At 36.2% G+C, this 24345-nt stretch overlaps 2 protein-coding genes across 3 annotated transcripts in view; one reads left to right on the top strand and one right to left on the bottom strand.

The window, feature by feature from the left end:
- LOC116178938 overlaps positions 1 to 6083 on the bottom strand; it is a 38425-nt gene extending 32342 nt beyond the window's left edge. The window contains exon 1 of the mRNA XM_031498600.1: positions 5988 to 6083. Coding sequence (XP_031354460.1) covers positions 5988 to 6012 — 25 coding nt within the window. The 5' untranslated portion in view covers positions 6013 to 6083. The remainder of the gene's footprint in view (positions 1 to 5987) is intronic.
- The window catches only part of LOC116178937, a 29615-nt gene extending 10151 nt beyond the window's left edge, over positions 1 to 19464 (top strand). Inside the window, exons 2-3 of one of the 2 annotated variants that reach the window (XR_004146920.1) lie at positions 17652 to 18733; positions 18787 to 19464. Coding sequence is in view for 1 of the 2 variants with exons in the window: in XM_031498598.1 (XP_031354458.1) it covers positions 17652 to 18464 (813 nt within the window). In the remaining variant the exon portion in view is untranslated. Of the gene's footprint in view, positions 1 to 17651 lie in introns of both variants that reach the window. The other variant, XM_031498598.1, reaches the window with a different exon arrangement.
- Positions 19465 to 24345: the final 4881 nt, after the last annotated feature.

Here is a 24345-nt window from a genome sequence, read left to right as displayed (position 1 = left end):
ATAGGTTGAAATGACTTGAATATTTCACCATTAAGTTTTTTCGACCTATTGGTCGAAACGACAGATAACCTATTTAGTAGCATTTCACCAAAATAAATATATTTCACTCGAGTAAAATAATGGCGCGAAAGTGTCGGTCTGTTTCAACTATAATCGGTTCACCCAACAGATGCAGTTAAGCCACTCCCAATAAATTTGGGCCAATGTAATAACAGACCCGTTTCACAGTCACAAAATTATAAAAACCGGGAAATTTAAAATCGCATGTCACATTGTACGACGAAGTTATACAGTGTTATGTTTTGAATATTGATCTTTGAACACACAGCAGTACATAGTTTCAAATTGTTTATTAAGTTCAGAAAGATTATTTTGTTCGTATAAATGCAATTAACGGCAAATTGAGGCAAGACAAATTCAAAACGCAGTGACAGGTTTGAGGTTAAGGATGTCAATTCAGATACGGCAATTATAATTGGAAGAAAATAGTTGCGTGTGTTACAGGCTTTGAAAATTCGGCCAATTAAAAATGTTCATTTAAATTTGCCGGGATTTTTTTGGGAGGAGCTTTACTGCATCTGTTGGGTGAAGAGATAATAGTAGGTATCAATGTCGACCTAAACAATAGGTAATAGGTTGTGAATCCCTGGTAGTATGTTACAATCATAAGTTGTGTTGCTAACAGGTGTATTAATCTACCAAAAGAAGTTACATGCGCTCCTAATAGGTGTGGATTTAGTGAACGCAGGTGGAGTTTGGTGTTGGACTTACACTTAATAGGTTGGTTTAGTTAGTTAGGTCGAATTCCCAACATACTTAGTTGCGATTACACGTATTAGGTATACTTAAACAGACCACCAATAAGTATATAATACGGTATTTACATGAATTTGTTACAATTAGGTGTATAAAAATTGGTAATATTGTACACCAGTTAGGTAATAGGTATCAAAAGTAGCTTGTTCTTCACCAACTTGAAACATGAGATCGAAAATATAGGTGCAAATTAGGGTATTCTACTTATTAGATTAATATACGAGAAAGCAGACATATTTATTGGCTAGCGTAGATGGCCGAAATATCATCATACATGTTTTTTAGCATTAATGAATAAATATGTGTTATACAATTAAAATATAATTATATTTAGGTATTATTAATGATTGTATGTTTGAATAAAATACTTAAACTGCCAAAAATGTACAACTATAAAAATGAAAAACGCAGAATTATTTTTTTATTATTTTTATAATAGTTATTTCAGAGGGGCTTTGTGTTTTTTGAAGGCAGAAGATATATGTTTGTCATAGAAAAGGCAATCGCACGAAATATTTCTACATAGAAATAATGAAATTAAACATATTCAATATTTTACATATAATAGGTAATTTGTCTGACATGACGCCAGCCATAAAGTTCATAACAGTATTCTTATTAACTGCAGGTACTATTCTTTAAAAAGAGAGGACAATAATGAAGTATGGTTATAAGTTCAAAACGACATGTAGAAAATAAGTAATCCGCCACGTCGATTCGACGTAGAAAATTACCTAATAAGGTGTCTAGACACCTAACACCTATTAGTTAAATCACACCTATTTAACTTATTTCTCACATCGAATCGACGTGTCAAAAAACACCACTTAAGTCGATTCGACGTCGAATTTATGTTATACTGCACTTATTGAAATTGGTGTCGATACTTATTTGAAGTCGAATCGACGTCGAATGACACCTCAATTGTTAGCTGAGCAGCATGGGAATTAACACCGTTAACGTATTGGATTTAAACCTAATGGATGTAATAATTTCATCCCTACAAACTACTAAAACATGCATGCTTTATAAATTTTAAATTTCAGGGAGGTACCGGATCAATAGAAAGTTTTAGGTAAATGTCAAAGTTGAACTGTCTGTATTTCAAAGTTTTACAAAACTTTACGCACTGGTACTCACATATTAATAAAGATGAAAGCAATATTTTAATTAACTGTTTAGTTGATTCTTTCATCCTAATTTTAACTTAAATGAGTGAATAAAGTTGCAAAAGTTAAATAGCGAAATTCGGAGGGCGGAGGAGCAATTTCTTTCAAAATAAAGCTGCTGAAAGCGCTTTATTAAATACAGAACCAAACTTTCATTTTCAACCTTTTTTTTACGAAAGTCTATTGATTTCTCTGTGTAGGAATGTCAACAATTTACAAAAATGTATTTGGATGAGTTTAATCGAGCTAATAAAAATCGTTAAGATGAGAATTTGGTCGAAAAACTAACAAGCAGAGGGTATAATTTTACTTCTTTGGTTGATAGGGATTTTCCAGGTGCATCAAACTTTTTCGAATTCTACTGATCACTTCTTTGGATGCTTCTCGTTTCTTTATATCCATGAGCGTCAAATCAATAAGTACATTAAGTTTACTTTACATTGGTTACGGACACAGTAAATAAAGTACTTAATGGGACATAACATAAAACAGAGAGCTGCCAGATGTATTACCATACCAGACCAGGAAAAGACACAACCGCCAATAAAGTTACATAATCGCACTTATAAATAAAATAAAAAATTATCCGTTGAAATTTTCACCTTTTCAATCACAGAGACAAATTAAATGTTCAATCTATCACCTTTCCTACGCACATCATTAACACGTAATTTGCTGCCTAATATTTATGTTCACCACTAATCAATTTATTTATAGATCCCCGGCAGTAAATCCATCATTCCTCATTTCCCGCGAGGGTTCATTTTGATGCTTATTTTCTTAACAGATGAAAAATGGTCCTTTTACCCAGCTTACGTTGGCGTGCTTTTATGGAAGGTGCTGGAAGACCATGCCTTTGGTAAAGGTGTTCGTGTACCGCGTAGATCAATCGTTGCAAAGCTCGAAACATTCCTGAAAGCTACACGAGTAGGAGATCGATCTCACAGAAAAGCCACTCAACGGTTTTCCGTTTCCATTACACCCGCTGCTAATGCGAAGCTTTTCATAAGCGAATTACGCGTCGAGATAAAAGCCGTCCGAAATATATCAAAAACACGCCAAGGATTTATCTCCAGCGCGCATAACGAAATGGGACACGTTATTGATCAAAGTCGGAATGGCGAGTATACTACGACGAAAAAAAGGTCAATTAGGAAAGTTGCGGAAGTTTACTTTTCTAAATGCATACCTACGTAAAGCTCCACTTCTTGTTTAAACATTTGCTTTTCCCTTTCCATGTACTGAGCGCCAGCTCGAACTTTTAAACAGCCGGAAGAGATAGACATTTCCACGTTCACCATTTGGATATACACAAAAGCAGACAAAAATAACAAATTTGCATATGTACTAATAAATAATAAACAAAAAACGAATAAACGGGCTAATTAATAGTTCTCGACATTCCTCCAATTGTTTTTGCAGACGGAACGTTTTAACGCGCCATTAAAAGTTACAATGTAACAAATAGATTTTGGCAAGTAAGCTAGTATAAAGAGTAAACCGTTCGTATCCTTTAACTGGTTCACGAAGACGGTGCGGCTTTTTGCAACACAAACGAAAAATGGATCGTCAAACACAGTTTGTGCATAACTTGGTGCTACCAATTATTTTAATTAAAAAACGCCACATCCGAGATAGGGTTAGGTTTTTATTACGAGGGCAGTTATAAAATGAAAATACTGTTTAAATTCGGGAGCCCTGGGCGTAATCCATCCAAAAATGTAAAGAAAATTCAAAGAAGTTTTCTAAGATTGTCGAAGTCGATTTTAAAAGAAGTTCCTTTGAAGTAAAAGTCCTAGAAATAAAGAAGGTTTCAAAGTAGACTTCTAAGATTCCAACATACATTTCTGGGATCGTTTGCCTAAAGGTAAAGAGGCTCTTATAATGTTGTTATAAAAGATTTCTAAATGATTTTTTGAAAATGCCGCGGCTAAAATGGAAAAAAAATGCTACTTCAATAAGTGAAGAGTGGCCAACAACAAACTCATTCGCAAATTGAGCTAGTACAAACCGATATAAGTAACGGCCAACAACAAATTCAATTAAGGATTTCTGAAATCGAAGATAAAATTCAAAACCGAATTACCGATGTGGCAAGGTAAAAATTCAAATAAATGAGAAGATTCACTGTGTATGAAGGAAATACCTGCTGTTGACCGCATATGGCCAAAGTGACAACAGCGGGTCGCGTCATCATGCTTCGAGTGGGGAAGAATCGCTATTACCCCATCATCGGATCGTTGTCCAGGAGTGTCCAAGAAGTTGCCGTTCCACAGAAGATGCTGGTTAAGCCTCCTATGCTGGACAGATCGACTGTGGGTTGGACCGGTTGAATTGGCGTGTTGTGCGATACGACAATACTGATGCGGAGATACTGGTCTGTAGTCTTGGGATTAAAGACGTTAGGCAACCCAACCTGCCGTCGCCGTCGCAGTTTTTTCTGTTCTGTTCTGAACGTCTTTTCATATCGTGCTCCGCATCTCATTTGAAATAAGAATGACCGATGTCATTAGAATGCTTAATCATCTGTTTCACTTTATCTACCTTTGCGCAACACGAGTTAGGAGCGACTTAGCGTACTCATTCCAACCTATTTTAAATGTCATCTGCTATAAAATAAAATAGATTTTGTTAATCTTTTCATTACAAATACGTTATTAAATCTAGTTCGCTACAATATCGAAAGATCCTAGTATGAGTTCTGGCATTCATATAAAAATTTTCCAGAGGAAATCTCTGGGTTAATAAGTCATAACTTAGAACCTAAAGATTATACTTTAAAAACAAGAATATAATATTACTAAGAACCTTTAACTTATAAAAACTAAAGATCTGACATAAAACGCAGGTAGCAAAGTGAAGCAAAACATAGCATAACGGTGCAAGAAAGGTGTTAAGAAACCGAAAAATTATATACGAGAATTAAAAAAAATTAATTTAGGAAATCAAAGGGATTCTGAAAAATAGCACACCACTGGGCTAAATGTATAATAGTGGGTTAGGCTGGCGCTGCTTTAACTCAAATATACCATAGAATTGAGCGCCAAACAAACTCTCGGGCTCTCTTCGAACGATACCAGGCTAAAACAGAGAACCGACGACCCGATGAAATGTTCCTTATCTACACCCACGCGTAAAGTTTACAGATTAAGTAAACGTCGACCTTTCTTTTGTTGGAACTTCACAATGGCATGGAGGATGGCAGGTGCCTTGATAAGATAATGCGGTTATCTCGTATATAACTTGTGTGCAAGTGTAAATGAAGGATTCCCACAACTTGACAGTAACAGAGTTAGACTGAGCTTTTAAACGTACCATAAACCTACCTCTTGAATTAAGGGGGTTACTCATAAACAATGAAATTACCGCAATAAAGGTAAATAGTCTGTTCAACAGCAAAACCTAAAAGAATGGATAATTAACCAGGTGGATTAGACAAAATTGCCGTACTCACGGAATAAGTGAAAACTAAAACATATCCAAATGCAGAAAACCCGTCCAACTAAATTTGGACCCACAAAAACTATATGTTCAATCCCCAGAAACAATTATAATTGAAAATTGCAATTAGAACCACATGGTTTTCACCCTGCTTGCTTAACGTGTCAAACTAAGACGTGCTTGCAGTAGCATGATGCCCAGAAATAGGAAAATGGAAATGCAAAACGAATGCCCCTTGAAGCCTGCGTGGAAAAACAGATGTCGCCAGTACACGCAATGATAGTTAGAAGAAAATCTCAAACAATTAATTGCACTGACAGTAAACCAAAAATAACCAATACGTATCTACTTACGAAAATTAACTGTTACTAATGGTAAAGCTCTATGCCAACCATAAAAGCAAACTGGTTATTGATGATAATCTATTTTACATTTATTACAGACTTTACGCCCACTCATCCCTATTACAAACCTTAAATGTAAATCATAGGCCTCTAACGCCAACTCTGCTAATTTTGAATAATTAACCTTTCAAAAATAATCCAAATTTAGAGTACTTACGCAATGGGAAGGACGAGATATACATTTATGAGAAAGAAAGTGTTCGGGTTCATAAAGTTCAAGTTGTCCTTTAAGGATTATTAAGTAACGTAATCAAGCATCTATGATGGTGCTCGAAACTGCTCCACTCCCTTTTTTTAGTATCGGAACCTCTGCTTTAGAATTTGACACTTTACCGACATGCACGATTTGCACATTATTTTAATTAAGCTCTAATGCGCTTTTAAAATCAAAGCGAACGCTTCAACTGTCAAATAATTTACATCTCAATTGTTCGAGTTTTAAATAAAACCCATTTTGGCCGTTCTCCAAATATACTGTCATAATTTTACTTTCGCGTTTTGCCAAGAAAGTCGTTACCATCAACCGTTTTTTTATTCCATCCTTAAAAGCGGTGATTAAAACAGAACGGAGTTGATGAAGTACCTACACCGATTTGTATTTAGTGGTAAATCAATACAGACTTGACAACTCCATAATTTGGAAACTTAGTTCAGCATCCTGAGAACGATTAGGGCAGGTAAATAAACCAAAACTTCGATTAAATTTCAACCCACGTCGAAAAATTTACCAAAACAGTTTATAGAGTATTGATCGACGCTGCACAATACACACGAAGTCAGTAGCTGGGGGCTTTGTACAAACGTCGTGGTATTTCAACCTAAAGAACTAAATTGAAGCCATCGAGGGTCTTCTGTGTGCTTAGTCGGAAAATCGTCGTGTTTTCAGTTTATCTAACGAGAAAATCGTTATGTGCAAGGTGGTCAAATTTAAATGAGAAATTTTCCACCTCATTACTTTTTTACATGTAGGTATGACGCTACGATGAGCATCAGATAATGTTATTTTGGGAGATGCAGCATCTGCACCTCTTCGCGTCCGGCCCAAATTACTGGCCTGAAGCTTCCATTTCACGACATCAAATTAACGTAATAATGTCTTTATCTATCTGTATCAAATTCCGTAAAAGGGATTGTTCTTGTTGGAATAGCTTTTCTAAAGGAATTAACTGTGGGTTGAAAATCCAACCTCAAGTACCACAAGTACAGATTACGGGAATGATAAAAAATCGTCTTTCGGATTAAGAAAATCCATTTTTCAGTTGATCTGAGATAAATGTACGTCTGTTTGATAAATTTCCTTCAGCTAAAAAACTAAAGCGCTTAATGTGGTTGTGGGCTCCGCACAAATTTAGCTTTTGTCGACTCTGTAGATCAAGATCTGTTAAAAAAGTTCGTTTTTGGCAAAGTGCGAGGCGAGGCATGTGACTGTATCGTTTTGATGTACTTGCTGGATATTAACTTTTGATTCTACAAGCCGAAACCTGTTAGACAATTCGGTTCTCAGTCGATCTGAGGTAATGTGAAAATATTCCGAGCGATCTGCAACAGCACAATCCTTTTAATGCCCTCAAAATATGAAAAAAGTATTTCCATTCTACACTCCCTACTGTACTTAAGTTATACGTACAAAAAACTGATTTTTTAAATTTTTAAAAGTCAACTTTTGAATTTTTTTTATTCGAATCCTCAAAATACCAAATTTATCCAAATCGCTTTTTTGGAGTAGCGCCATTTTACAAGATTTTTTAAAAAATAAAGGTCACAAACGCTTATAGCTTCAATATTAAAATTTCAATCTTGAGGTCTTGACGCATCAAGCTTTAGCGCTCATTATGGAGGTTCAAGATTAAATTTGAAGCACAAATCTGTGAAATGTGTATAATAGAAGCTGGACATTTTAAGCTTGAAACCTAATTAAAGTCCCAAGATTTAGTCTTATTCTTCGAGTCAAATTTAAAATTTGAATTATTAAAAATGATCCTTAGAACCTAAGAGTGTATGTACAAAAGCTTTCACTTTTCACTTTGCAGCTTGAATTTACTCACAATATTTGTATCTTGAATTAAAGCCGTAAGGCATTTGCAGTCCTTTTTTGATCAATTTTGCGGACAAGGCCACACAGAAATCAAAAAATTATACATCCCAAATATAAGAATATGGATCATCCACTGCATTAAAAAATCGTTTTGACTATAATTTTTACGATATTGCAAAAGAACGACGGACAAAATCTACTAAGGAAATTCTAAAAAATTATTGCACAATCACTTCAAAGTTAGACTGACATCTTCAACTACTTTTGCGCCGAAAATCTACTACGTTCAAAAATCATTTATACAGAGTTAAGGGGCGCGTAAATTATTTTTATTGATGTTATTTAATAGAAGAAATATGGAAATTAAGGGTCAATCATTCTTCAATCTCGGTATGAGATCGAATGGATTTAGGGTAGAATGTGGTGGTAAACTGTCACTTGTAGACCGAAGCCTTACATTCCAAACGGATAAAGCATTCGCTAAATACTGATTTATTCGGCGTTTTGAGCTCATCAGGGCGCGTTCTGCCTTATCTGTAACAGATAACAACACAAACAAACAAACAAGAGGGATAGTGAATAGCGCGGCACAATAATATTACGATAGCAATGTCTAACATCTGCCAGTAATCGGGTAAATCGAATACTAAAACTGTAATTAATACTCCATAAGAATCAATAATTCAATTGAGCAAAAGCAAAATTTTGATGGACCACGGATCGGCCGGACAAATCGGTGTTTCCACCAGGTTCTACTAAGATTGGGTGTTAAGTCAGGAAGTCAGGATGGCTTTCAGTGCAGATATCTCAAAAGATCCCTTTGTGGTTGCTTTTTGGTTTATATATCATTTTAGAAGGAAGTGAGAGTAAATAAATGGGAAAACTGGTGTCAACTTATATTCCTCAATCCATGCGCCATAGCTACCGCTCTCTCTTAGTGGAAATTTCAATTAATTCAGGAATTCCTACAGGAGTTTTGATTAAGAATTAATGACAAAAATAAAAAAAACAAATCAAGGAGCTAATTCTAAAATGTGACCAAGCTTAATTTAATTTGCTATTAAACTATGTCAAACAACCAAAGACTCACGTGCTAAAAATAGAATATCACTTCTAAGGCGAACATGTAAAGGGTAAAGTGAGCTTTTCCTCTTATAACAAGTAATGCAACATTTGTTGGACGACTGTAATGAAATAGGTTTTTTTCTTTGTACCGGAACACAGAAATGTGGTTTTGCTGTTATTCTTGTTTAACAAATTCCAGTTTTTTGTCGATCTGGTCGGGTTTAGAAATTCCCGAATACGGCCAGTTATAGCAGGCACTTAAATTTTTCTTGAATACGTGAACTACTAGTCTTCTAGAAAGATTTTCCAATTTAAGTAATACGTTCCGGAAATAGTTTGCGAATTTTTTTCAGATAAAGGATGCTCTTAGATTTATTAAGTGGGAAATGCTATATGTAATTAATATTTGTTATATACAGGATAGTTATGGTATGTGTAAGTTGCACTACAATGTAGTAAAGAAAACCACAAAAATTATTACAATGTGGCACGATGGACCAAAACATGTTTTAGCCTACAGTGCATTGGTCTTTTCGTTTAATCGTTAAGTGCTAATCCTTTAATATAATACATAACAGGCCGCATATTACATTACCGCCATTACCAACTACGAACTTTAGCCCTTCAACGTGATTATACAATAAAACAACTATAATCTAATGCTCGTTTAAATCCTTCCTAGCATTATACTGTAAATAACAATAGGAGTTCGGGCTAGTATCTAACAATAACAAACTTTCGCGAAGCTTTTGATTAAATTTTGTTACCGTGGCTTTAACTTTGACCGGTACATCAGCCTCCTTTGCACAGTGCGCGCGTTATTAAATTTGTAGACGACAAAGATACCTGCAGGAAGATTCTAGCGCACTTGCTGTATGTTTGTTAGACGGAGAATCATCTTAATTCGAGCATGTTTCCAAACTCGAAATGCTATACACGAACTTCTGGACTGCTTCGAATCGATCGATACCTTTACACGCTGTCGAAGTTCCCACAAGGGTTTATGACTCGTTTTCTTTTCAAGATTGAAGGTAGACTCATTTTTAATAGATTGGACCTCGCCCGTACAATGTAATTAACCTTAGCAAGTAAGTAACCTGTGCAGTGCGGGTTCGTGATGGAAGCATGAAATGTAATGCCAACTGATTCCGTTCGAGTTCTTTTCAATAATTTACACCAGAGAGTACGCCCCGGATTTCCACCGCAAACTTTTTTTGTAAGAGTGCCCTTTTGTGAGAGAAGTACAATTCCACGCAGTAATTAATTATCTCGGAGTGGTGCGGTTAGGCCACTGTCTAAATAGAAGCGAAACAACAGGAAAACGGCGTGTACATTTTTCAACTAACCAGAACTGAACGATCAATACGGCAGAAGGTTCGCTTATTTGCTGAAAGTCAAAGTTCATCTTTCCGTTCCCATTTATTTGGAAGTAAACAATCCATCTTGTCGCAACCTTTTGTCGCAGGGGTGCTCCAAAAAACCCGCACAAATTAAGTGCGCATTCTGAAGAGGATCAAAGTTATAAAGGGACATCTTTCGCTTTGTACCCCGAGATGAAGTAGTTTATTACAATGAGAAAGGTGTTGGGTTAGAAAGGCATACAGATCTTGGATTACTTTTGGTTCACGTGTTGCGTCCAACTCGACAAATGTAAACGTTCTCAAAATTGCAATTTGCAAATGTACAATAAGGTAATTGACATTCTGTGTTGTCTCCCTCTGCTAGCTTGTAAGAAAACATTGCTGGGAAAGGCTTACAGACTTACATGTGTGTCACTAGTAAAATAACAATAAAAAAAAATTATCAAAGTCCTCGTGTGAGATCGAAGGGACTTCAGCGCATTTTTGTGTGGCAGATCAGTGTTTTATTAGCCAATATTGACTCCACCATCAATAAGATCTTGCCGAAAGCTACCACGTTCACTTTGTCGGTACCATTTTCTCACTTACCGTGCACTCGCAATTCGCGTTTGAAGTTTTGACTCCACCATCAGTAAGATCTCGTCGGGGGTTACCACATTCCCTTTGTCGATACACAGTTCCGACGTCCCGTTCATTCGTAATTCACATTTTGGTAGATTTCGCTAAAATCCCGGCATAAAATCGTATTCAACTTTTGGGTACTTCACATAGCTCGACCTTCTATTAGTGACACGAGAAAGAGAGACCGCGATTCGCGCTGTAAGAAACTTTTGGGCGCCCAAAGTCGACTACCCCTCGAAGCGCGCCGCGCAAAAGGTGGTTTATTTCGCCCCTAGGAAAAAAAACAAAATTCCGCCACGCAGGAGTTGTGCGCGTTGACAAGATCTTCCCGACGACACCAATTTGAAAACAATCGGAGAAAAACTGTAGAAGAAGATAGATAAAAACTAAAAAATCTCCAGGTTAGTATAATACGCTCGGGGATGGCGTCCAGATGTCGTCGACTCCAAATCTTGTAGCCCCATCCCTAACGTTCTTAATTACACGGCCCCGATAGTTACATGTACACTCCTTGTCTTTTTACAAGCGTTTTTCTACGGGCGCGCATTTACTGCCAGCCAGCCAGCCAGCCAGCCAAAGTGAGATTAAAAGCTACTTTTTACCAAAAAAAGTTTTTGCAAAAATGCGCTAAAAAGATAATTTTGAAAGAAACCAGTTAAATTAAACATTTCCGACTCCATCTCAGCATTTACATTTTCTGAAAGCCCCGTCCCAAGGCCTCATACTTTGTTCTATTAATTTCTCATTTTCCCCCACAATTTCCTCGTTCTTCCTCGCGAAGAAGGTGTACATAATCTAATTTAAAATGAAATTACGACCATCGAATAAATTCAAAGATTACCGCTTAATTCTTCTTAATTAACTTTCGCCTGTCTGCGTTCGCCCAATTCTTGCTATACACATATTAACACAGCGTAATTTGCATATTTTAATGAAACCGCAATTTATATTACACATTTGACACCGATGCATATTTTGGCTGACATTTGCGTAATATCGATTTTTGTTAATGCAGAAGGTTAACCCTGGGGGTTTCTGTCTATTTAAATTTACCTACATATGATTTGGCAGGGAGTTTTCCAAATTAAATTACAGTCCAACCTTTTTTAAATGCAAATTTGAAGCGTGCGGTCCGCAAATTTAATCAATCCTTTTCACTGTCTGAAAAGTTTTTTTCCCACTTTTAGCGATTTTCGGACCGGAATCCTCGGGAGATACCTACTGGGAAAGGTACACAATTGGATGCCAATAAAACCAATTTACCTAACAGTAGGTGTATCCGATGCCCATTGGGGAGATGTGGGGGCGTCTAGAGACCAGGGATACTAAAATAAACAACGTTAAACTATACTGCTACTGTAGTCATCTACGTGAATGATATACAAAGCTTTCTGCACAGTAGACAATGAAATACGTTGGTTTTCCTTGGCCATTCGAATATATCTCTCGAGATCTTTTTGAGTACTTGCGAATTTTTCACATCGCCTATTTGAATTCCTTTCACAATGTTTGGGTCTTTGGGGCACGTCCAATTATTCAGTTTCTCCAATTTCGCACAACTTGTGGGTTATTCAGAATCTTTAATTTCTTCAAGCTCTTTCGATTCGATTCCTATTTCTGAAATTGTTCCAATTCTCACACTTCTTTTGCGCACCTTCCGGATAGTTCGAATTGTGCGTCTTTATGCAGATTTTTTTAATACTTTCGATTCTTCAGAAACTTTTAAATCCTTATTTCCTTTATCATCCTTTAGTGACCTCAAAATTTTCGTTCATCTCTTTCTGCTACAACCACAATAGAATGATAAAGAAAGTGTCACGTCGTTCCTTTATATGGGCCATAGTTTTTTAAAGAAGCTTACAGTGCTGTCTTCAAGCCATCGCGAAGGAGGCACCTTAAGTATTATGATAATAGAAATTATTGTTCTTAAATTAAAGATTTGAAAGAATATGTATTTTCCTGGAGAAATTAATATGCAAGAAAGTAATCGCTAGGTAAATCATTTTTTCAAGTAAAACAAAATCACCAACAGGCCACAATAAAAAGTATATTAAAACCTCAACCGCGTTTCGACAGCAAGGCTGTCATCATCAACAAACAACAGACTAATAAAATACAAACACGACACTAATTATACTAATTACAAGTGAAAGTTTAAACCAAATTTTTAAGAATCCCTTCTTTGTCCAATTTACAGAGTGGCCATTATGTATGGAATAGAATATCGTATATATCTCGGTAAATATCAAATGTATACAAAATTTTTCTATACCAAAGTTGTATTCAGTTGTTTTTATTTCAGAAAACAAATGAGTAACGAGAAACAATTGAATTTGTTTAAATGGCAATGCATCTTTTCATTAGTCTATTAGTCTATGGGCACCCTGTATACTTGATTACAATATTTACAACTTATACTACACGCTGTCTTTAGGATTCCCTAGAAGTTTTGTATATTATCATCTGAAGTTCTAACAGTTTGTAAATTTAATTTGGAAAAGATTTTAGATAAACGTACCTCTAGTGTATATGAAGGATAATTGGGTAATTTAACATATTCTTATCTAATTTACTAATACAATCTCCTAACGTTGTTACATTTTTAATCTGCTTTCTTAACCTAATGTTTCTTAATTAAGTTCGTAATTAATTCTTCGGAAAAGCCGTTGCAATTTCTTTGATGGTGCGCAATTCTTTAATGTAATTTTCACACGAAAGTGGAAAATTAATTAACGTGTTCAACTTCTTGAGGCAACTGTATTGAGAAATGGCAGTCTATTGATAGCTTCTTTTTCCAAGGGAAATTTTATTGAATTTAGCTAAGCAACAAAATCCTCAGGAGTACAAATTTTGGTATCGAGGAGAAAAAAGACATCATCCACGTACCGAATTCAATTGTAATTGTTGTAAATCGGTTTGAAATTTACCCAGAAAAAGGTTCACTATAAAAGGAGATAAGCTATTACCCATTAGGCCGTATGTATAAAGTATTTCCTTCAAAATGACATTTTTCTATTTTCAAATATGAATTGATTGATTGTGGGCGGAAAATGGTCATTAAGACCAACTGCTAAAAAATTAACAGTAGCACATTGTAGCCTTCTAGTAAACATGACTATAAAGGGATGATTTAACCATCGAGTAGAATATGTTTCACGAGGTGGTTAGTTTCCCTTTATCGTCGCGTGTATAATAGAAAACTTTATTTTATAGCAGAAGCCATAGAAATCATGATAAAACTTCCAAAATAGCATGCTTAGATTCTCCCGTAGTTTCCATGGAAACAATATTGTATTCGGTTCTCATCTTCATGTTATTTCGGGCTCCGCATCCCATTTTTTGGCACTGACAGACGTCATTGGAATGCGCAATGTGTGTTTTACGTTAACTCCCTCGTGTTTTGGGAAATATTTTTGTTTAGAGTTTATTTCGCACGAGATGAATTATTTCCTGAGATGCTGTTTGTGAAAGTAAAACGTGCATAACTTTTACATGCGTCTCAACAACCAATTTTGCATACGCATGTCTTTAGTGGTGCCAAGATTTATCCCTAATGACACCCCTTATCGTTATAATTCCTTATATTTCAAGAAAAGATTGTCGGAGGAGGGGATTTACAAACGGAGATTGGGACGTCTGGAAGAAATATATTCATTGGTATATTATATTCTGCAAAAGCTGTAGCTTTCGTGGAAGACCGTCGAAGCTTGGGATACGTTGCTGTTTTCTAGGACTCCATTTGCACTGTTTTTCTTGATTTTTTAGATGCTTGTGAAATTAGTAAAGCTATACTGAAATAATTAGGGCACTTGTCGAAACTTCGAAACGCTTTTTATATATTTTTCATGCACCTTATACCTGCCCACATGACTTTAAACTTACTCATATGAAACTTTGGGAAAGTTTTAAACCTTTCCCAAACTGCTTGAGGTCTATGAAGCCCTTTACAAACATCCAAACGTTAGAGAACTCTTTAAAACTCCTTAAACGTTTCGAGAATGCATGACACTCTCTGAAAAACTTCAAAATTCTCAGAAGTGAAACCGTCTACACATTTTTTACTGTCCAAATCTTTGATCCATCCTAAACTTTCGCTTTGAAACATTCCGAAGCTCTGCTGCTGTGTCATCTATGTAGATTCTGAAAGGCATCGAAATCCACCAAATCCTAATGAAACATTTGAAGCCTTCCCGCGTAAGAACCCCTAAATCTCCTGAAACTTACTAAATCTCTTTGTGAAATTCCAAAGCTCTGTGACATTTTTCAATCATTTGTTCTGAAAGTACGCTTCTTGGAATTTTCTAGTAAAGTACTCTATTCTCGCAGAAGCCCATCTCTACGGTAACCTTTTCTGAACCCCTATAAAGTTTTTTAAAACGCTTCGGAGGGATTAAGGAGTTTTCATGCTTTTTAAAGTTTCGGAAACAAACTCAACGTCACAATCACTAATATTTGAACTGAAAGTAACTATTTGAAAACTCTCTGAAATCGTTTAAAGTTTTCTAACCAAATTTTGCTTCGGTGTGTTCAAAAAGCATATACATTTTCAGGAATTTGACAGTTTCGACAGTTTTCGAAGAAATTTTTTGAGGATTTTGAGCATTTCAGAGAGGTTTATGCACTTTTGAACAATAACAATAAGGTTTTCAGAGTGATTGCGTAAGATTTTATGCGGCTTCAAAGTGTTTCGGGAACGTAAGAGGATTTGAGAGAATGCGAAATAGATTAAAAAAATATCAAAAAGGTTTCGAAATTTGGAGGGTTTGAATTATTTCGAAGGTCTCAACTATCAGAGTAGCTTTGGAAACCTGAGGAAACTTTTAAAGGTTTTCGACAATTTTGAAAAGCTTTAGATAATTTTAAAAATTTAGACAGTTACAAACATATGATCCCGCAGGAATCCTTAAACCTTCATTGACACCTAAAAAGCACCGATTGAGGTAAACTTTAAGCTTTTTACCCTTCCCTACAATCCCCAAGTCTTGAAACGATTACCGTCATTTTTTCTCGCAAATTGTTTGCATAATCACCCTTTTATCACCAATCATCCCCTGCGGCTACATAAAACAAAAATGTTACCGGTCCTACTACCAATTTGTACTTGTGGGGTCTAGGCAGCAATTTAACGCTTTACTTATTTGAATATTTGGGATTTGCAATATTCTCATCATTTCTTCCCTAATTCTGATTTTTTCCCTCCCCTAACCTTTTCATTTAAAAAAATACAAATACAAAAAAGGGATAAAGTAAGTGTATGCGTTATAATGGGACTAAGCGAGAATTTAAAAAAAAATAGGAGAGAAACAAAAAGTTAGTTCCATAGAAAGCTTGAGAAAGTTCCAAGCAGATTCAAAGCAAATGCTGTGGAAAGTCTAGGAAGCTTCAAGGTTTCAGAAGCTTTCAGAGCGCTCTAGAGGGATTCCTGCAAGTTTCTCAGTATTCTACGATTTTTTCTTAGGATTCGAAGATTTTCATTAGAATTGTAAGAATTCGAGTATTTGTTTTTAGAATTGTAAAATAGTTACCTGCTTAGAAATCTCACCTAACAACCTCACCTGACCAGATTAAACTTTCACATTATGATCAATTAAATTTCCTTTTCCTTTATTTATGCGTTTTAGATTAATTAAACAATAACTAACAATAAATAACTAAAATTAAAATGACAATTCAGTAATTTTTCCATTTCTATGACTATGAACTATGAAACAAACTTAAATAATATTACCTTCGCGATGTCTTCCCTGCTATTTTAAATACTTAACCGAAATTACGTTAACAACACGTAAACTTTTCACTACAGGGTAGCTCGCTTTCATCTTCAGCATTATTTCAACCTAGAAAAACGACTCCCCTGTAGTTTACACAACAATTGAGTGCTCCGTTTTTCATAAATATGACATTTTATTATTTTTTTTATCCAACAAGCCCTTCTATGTTTTCCGATAGTTGTAAAAGTACAGTTTACAAACTAATTATTTATAGAGTTTTACATTTAATTTTACACAATCATTAAGCCCAACCTTATAATTTATGCTAAAAGCCGGTTTGCAAATTACCAACTTTTTCCCACACGCAACCCTCGGAATTATTTCCACGAAGTTGTACGGAAATGAAACTCCCGACTCGAGACACTTACATCAATTTGAATATTTTACGCTTTTTAGAACAAAAAAAGCGCACGCCGATTCAATTTCCCTTAGAATACGAAATATTCGCGGAAATAGATACCTTAAATGAATTCGTAAGATTTTGCGAAGCGAATTTCTCACAATAGGTACGTTATTTTAAATCTTCCTTTGTTTCTCTATGCACAAAGACTGAATAAATCAAATATTGACTAGTCGCAAGGTAAAAACTGGGGAGATTGAAAGGGGATGGGAGCGCGCCATTTGCGGTTTATTGTCTACGATAGCGGTATCGGGGACGTAATGTGTGCTAAAGTTTTTATCTGGAAGCTCAATGCGAAACGATTTAGTTATAAATGGCAAGCATTTTGTACTGAAAGTCTATTTTACGTTCCACTTGGTGCTAAAAGCAGATTTATTTTACAATGTTGTAAAACGTCTCATACAGCGCAGCGCGTTTCCCACAAAAACGTCCGTGCTGGTCCGTGATGCTGTTACGTTTTTGTTGCTTTTACTGTTGCAGAGTAACAGCAAGTGTTGTGCGAAATTAGTGCTGTGCTGTGTGTGACAATGTGAGTGAAGAACGATTACAAGCAGGTTAACCATTGCAGATGCATGGAGCGGCCGGGCTTCATTCTGCGATGGCCATCAAGAGGCAGCGTCGCCTGCGCGCGCAACAGGCAAAGGAGCAGGCGGCGAAACGGCGCGGACTCGAACGCGACCGCCGGTTGTCTTCGTCGACTAACAGCGTGGACAGCTGCGAGCACCATCCGGTTCATCGAACCCAACAACCTCCGGACCACCGCCTGGCCACCTCCATCGGCATGCTGCACTTGGGGGTGTGCTTCCTTGTGCTGGGAGTGTTCTTGATAGGATCCGGACTGCTACCGGACGACGTGGTCACCTGGCGAAGTGGAGGATGGTGGAACGAGTTACTCGCAACTGGGCTCTTCGTCGCCGCTCTTGGAGTGTTTCTAATCTCGCTCAATCGCGTCATGAGCAAAAAAGAGGAGGACGATCTAAACGAGTACGTCCAAAGACAACTGACCCGCTCACGCAGCGGGCATCGCCTGGAACGGGATGTCGAAACCGGCTGCTTGACCACAAAGCACCACCGCCGCTCCATGGAGAAACGTCGCGAGGACAAAGAGCGCGGGTTGGCCGATGACGATCTCCCTAAGCTGCACTCACCAAGCGTCAAAAACACAGAGAGCCAGTTCATTTACCAAAACGGGGACGCTCACCTGGAACGCATCTTGGAAGAGGAAGGTCTCGACCGTTCCGACATTGAAAGCAGACGCGCCGACGCATTTAACCGCGAAACAATCTCCAATACCACAACTGCCAGTCTAAGTCCCGGCACTCCATCGGAAACGCGGGAATTGATCTCAAATGGCAAACACTTGTCGCATTCCAACATATAGGTTTTAGTCTCTTTATAAATTTGTACATTATGTAATAAGGGAACACTACTATTTCGGACTCTCTAATTCTGTGCACATTGCATGTACGTACAACGCTCCCTCAACATGTACATTTAGAGGAACAGATCTCATCCCAAATCCATATCATCAGATTTGTACGTACAATATATCTGCCTTATACGCATAGAGCATCAAAATTGACGTAGTCTTTCGCTTCAAATAAATTCAGAGTCAATTTTAAGTGCTGTATATTCTTCTAAACTATACTGGTAAGGGTAGTGTTCTTCAGGTGTACTCATCTCAAAATATATGTCGTTCGCAGGTTATGGGCACCGGTACCGTTTAAGCTACGCACTGTGATTGTTAAAAAAACCATTTACTTAAGTTAGTGTATTTAAATTTAAGATGTAGTCTCCAACGGCATGGCATTACTGCGGTTGTACATACGGTTGTGGCAAACCTCTTCGCAAAATTGTGGTGCCAAAGGTTACGCTTTAGAATTAACGACGCACAGTTAAGATGCTCACCGGTCTCTCTAAATGCATGCTTCATAATCAAATTATGGTAGAAATTTTCAAAATCTTTAGCGTGATAAATGCCATTTTCGGGAGTGTGATTCTTACTAAGGCTGATTTTTGATCTCAACTACTTCAAAAAACCAATCAATGTTGTATCTACGTTTTTTTTTAATTTACATGTGCCCTTTTCAATTAGAATTAAGGACGATATTCGTTACAATGTTTCCAAGCCTTACAAACCGCCCTGTAGCTATAATACAATCTACTTTCCATACTTTCGTTGTATTCAATTTTGATGGTGCGAATTTAATTGTTCTGTAAGTGTCATTAGCTTGGTGTCTATGGGAAACTGAAGTAAACGGATTATACAGTCTCGCATGTGAACAGTAGCTTGTTTAGCGTTTTGCATGTTTTCTTACTTTTGTACATACATTGTACTGCTATATAAAATCTTATTATAATAAATATATTCACGATTTTTCTATCGGTTTCCTTTTATGAGTATAAAACCCTAATTAAAATAACGTCCTTGATCATTTATTCTCGTTTAAAGCGTTAATGCATATGCCAATAGTGCCACGTAAATTACTCAGTACTAAATACTTGTTTTTATTTCATTTAAATTCGAATTAATCGTCTTCTAACAAATTAAAACTAATTTAAGATCACAGCAAAAAAAGAAAGGAGTATGATCCCAAGAAGAACTTTGAACCGAAAAAAATACTTTATGCACTTTCGTTAACGCTTCTTGACCCTTACGTTTCCATTGAATCTGACCAAAGAGTAATACTCTTTGATCTGAATTTAATTATTGTCTGACTATTATCCTAAATTTTACTCTTTCGCAATTTTGTTCGATTTCTTTTTCGTCAGTTATCGTTTCAAATTTTTGAAAAACCAATTTTTCTCGCTTTTTCTTTTTTACTATGTCTTCATTTAATTTATGTCTGTAATTTTTCAAATTTTTCTTTAATTCATGTTCCCATTTCAAAACTTAAGTTCCTGCACTACCAAATTTCACCACAAACTGTAAACTAAGTTCATCTCACTTTCCAAACATTTTTGGAGACATCGTAGAATCAGAAAGTATGGAGGGTATGGAATTCCCCCAGCAGCGAAAGATGCGATGGTATCTTTGCGGTAAAACCATGTATGTTTTCATTTGCTAGGGGGTGTTCCATACGCTCAGACCCCCCGGAGCTAATGTTTCCTCAAAACGTTAAATTTTTAACTTCTTTTATGTTAATTTTTTAAGTGAGACTGTCGAGTTCTCTATTTCTGCAGGGGTATGTATGTTACATCCCCCAGCCAATATCACGACTGGTGAGTGTTCTACGCATTTTTTGGAACAGCGCAGAATCGTTGAGTCATAGGGCTTTGGAACACCCCCTAGCAACGAAAGATGCGATAGTCCTATGGTGTATGGTCAGAGTTCTCAGATAATCTCCGAAACGTTCAGAACTTTAATTTCTTTCATGTTAGTTTTATAGCCATCTATGTTTCCACCTCCCGGAGCTAATTTTAACTTCTGTCATGATAATGTTTTAAGGGAGACTATAAACCACCATATGTGTCAAAAATCGTTGTAAAGAGAAAAAAGACGTAATCTCAAAATGAGAAAATTCAAAATGGTGTCGATAAGAAAAACTAAACTTGCCATGTATTTCTCCGCCATCTTGAGAGTTATTAAAAACGGGATCCCATATTCGAAACCTCTATTAAAAAAGTGTCTCAATAATGTGTTAATTAGAAATATCTAGTACGATTAGTTTATCATAAAAAACGAAAGTCAGAAATTTTCATTTTTTTTTCAATAATTATTTTCAAAACTATTAAATATATTTTAAATTTCTTTGAGAGTGCATGGAGAAGAATTAAGCAAAAGGAAGTTACATTTTGAGAGATTCGTAAATAAAGCTTTAAAACGAAGCTAGTTTTTCGGAAATCATACCAAACGCATAAATAAAACAACGGCTTTATCGAAATTTTTGGATGTGCTTTTTCCGGATTTGAAGTGTCTCAAAAGCCCCTATCCCGTGATGAGGTATTCGTAGATGGTGATCGAGACTTGGCTCCTCCATAAAACACATCTCATGTTTTAAGTATTAAAGAAATACCTATAAATTGTGAAACTTTCGAGAGCACACCTATACGACTAATGCACCTCTATGAATTTGCACTTTCCGATTTTGTCAAATCTCATCACAAGGAAATGTATCTGGGGAGTATTTGAACCGGGAATGTTCCATCACCAATGTGCTTTGGTTGCTGGGAAAATTAAAGAGAAAGCGCAAATTTTGCGATTGATGCGAATTAATCGTCTTAGACCAAAATTTTAGCTTCAGTTACCATATATTGAGATCCATTTAAAATATTAGGTAGCTAAGTACAATTCTTCTTCGCCCTTTAATATTCGATTACCTTATATCGGTAATCCTTTCAGATGTCACAAAGTTAGAACAAAGGGTTGGTACAATTTAGCCCGAATTGTGTCATTTGGAAAGTGGAAAATAACGATCGTAGATGACCTACACCGGCCTTGAACTATCAACATTAATTAACCCCTAAAATTCGCATCCAGTTCAAGGATAACTAATAAAATAATTACAGCCGGGGAATTTAGATTAGCAAATCGCGATATAAACGTCACTCCTACCCGCTACGTGTCGGTGATTTGTGACACTAATTTTGTGTTTTCTTCTACCCTGAAATGTAGATGATTGGAGCGATGCCAGCGGTGGCCGTCCGCCACGAGAGGAAAAAGGGACAGGATAAGCGTTGTAAAAGACCGAGCCAACTGTATATAGGAGGTCACTGGGTACGACCGCTCAGCCCCAGCCCGACCCCAAGCCCAAATGGCCAGAATTTAGATAACACAGATGACCGACTTCCAGAGTACTACGTATGCGGAAAGGTAAGGAAGTACAGCATGATAATTGTGTTAGCAGTATAGCTTTATCTATTTTAAATTGCTTTTCGGCGTGAAAATCGTATAAATTTCTCATTCTAATTTACTCTCAGCCAGACGCACAACGAAATTGCCACAGCGAGAAAAAGGAAATATTCGTTTTTATTGTGGATATTTATATTTGTTCAGGGAAATGTCACCAAGATACGTTCCGCAGTGAATTTCGTTTCTGGGGAATTTCAACGATGTATTCGTAATTACATCGCAGTATTTGTGCTGTCTTCATTTATGTCAATTTAGATCTTACAACGCATTTTCGCTACCAATATTTACTTCACAGGGGTTTACTTCTCCTTTCTCCACCCTCACACAAATTATCAAACGTTGTGTGCAGGTGTGCTAATTACACGTGTTTAGCTACCTGCATTCCGTTTACGTTTTATTTGGCAAGCCAAAACTAGACACTATGTCGTGGATGAACTTTTAAAAATCGTGGATATTAAGTTCTGGGCCTCAATAACATACTCCCAGCATTCATGGAAATATAGGTTTTCCAAATTGTACCGCTCGGCTTTATTAGGCTTGTAAATATGTCAGTTTACATTAACGAAAGACTGGGCAAAAGATATGTGCTCAGTTTCGATTGAAAATAAATTGAAAATGATGATACTGACTTGGATTCAATCTTTGACATAAGTAACGACCAAAAGTGTATTTTAGTTCGTTCTAGTGTAAAAATATAAGCAAACGAGGACGTAACTTTATGACTGTAATAACTTTTCTCTAGGCGTAATATGTTTATTTTGTGATTTATAAAAATATTCTTTATTGAGTTCAAACATAATAAATCAAGATATTATTACATGCTACTTGACAAGTGTCTACTAAGGTTTATCACATGTATCGCACTGCCAAATAATATTTATGTCACATCTCAGAAATACCACTATGAAACATCTCAGAAAGTAACACAAAAACCATCACATCGCGAAGTGGGTATGTAAAAATGTCAGCCATTGCCCGTATTGGGCGTTTGAGTGCAACATATACTAATACTCATGTAGGGTAGGGGCCCTTGATTAACTTATCGGCATGCCATAAGCTTAAGGCGTATTAGTGCCTCTACTTTTTTAACAACGAAGCAACACATTATTTATCCTGAAGGTGATATACACCGCACAACATTGCACTAAATCAAAATTTGTGCAGTTGCGACTTATGAATTAAGTTCCCCGAAGTTTTCGAGTTTAGCAAATAAGATCTGTAAACTGCATATAAGTCACTTTTTACATTACAAGTGAAACATCTCCATTTATTGCTTATTGTTACATATAACTGTCAGAGACATCTCAAATCTCCACGAAAATATTTATTATACAAATGTTAGGAAACATTCCAAATGCAACGTTTATATGAAACATAACAGTTTTTTTCCATTACAAGTGAAACGTTTAGGATTGCTACTTTGTGGCACGTTATATGTATGGTGACCAGATGTACTTTTTTTAGTAGGACAGTACTTTCTTTTGAAACGCTGTCCTATTGTGCTTTACGATTTATCAAATACACCTAAATGTACTTTTTCTTATTTACACAAAATTAAGTCATACTTTTTGTCCAAACGAAATATAAATTATGACTTTTTGCATGTCTTTGGTCATAAATGCTTTAGCGTTTTGCTTAGTTGGATTTTGATCCATTGTGCAGCAACCTATCGATGAAATGTTTCAGTTCTTAAAGAGTAAACCACAACTTCTGTAGGAAATTCATGGTTTCAAAAAGTACGACTTGTACCAAAATGATGATCGAAATGTTCAGGCAGGAACGTCGGAGGAAAATTAACTTATACATATAAAGACACATAATTTATGTACCTGTTTGATTAAAAAAAAACTTTGTTTTCTTACTGTTTGATTAGATTCGTAAAATTGTGACCAGAAAAATTTCCTAGAGTATTAGCAGTGCCCCTTATAAATTATAAATGTACTTTTTTCTTGTTGAAAAATTATGGTCACTCTAGTTATATGAGACGTATCTACTGAAATGTGATGTTTTTGAAACGTTAGCATTACTATAGGTACTTTGTTTAGAAACATATCTCAAATATTACTGTGGCTCCACATTGAGCGCATAAATAATGCTGTGCCCCTACGTTGGGCGCGAAATAATAATGCTGTGTGCAATGGTTACTATACCACCCTACAATACACGTACCTAACTGGCTCACATTGCACAATTTCTTTTTCATTTTTAAATTTTCTCTCAGAGCACAACTGGGTTTCGACACAAAAATAAAATCCTAGCATTGATTTAAAACTCTTATAAACTTGAAAGAGGCGATGGCCCTAAACAAATTCTGTAAATTTCAATTAAATCGCCACTCAAATTTTGAATAAAGTCGGAAATAACATGCGGATTAGCAAAAATTAGAATAATTTGACGAAGGAAAAGCACA

The sequence above is a fragment of the Photinus pyralis genome, unplaced genomic scaffold, assembly GCF_008802855.1.
Source record: "Photinus pyralis isolate 1611_PpyrPB1 unplaced genomic scaffold, Ppyr1.3 Ppyr1.4_LG8, whole genome shotgun sequence".
Classification (NCBI taxonomy): Eukaryota; Metazoa; Arthropoda; class Insecta; order Coleoptera; family Lampyridae; genus Photinus; species Photinus pyralis.
This window is presented reverse-complemented; position numbering and strand designations above follow the sequence as displayed.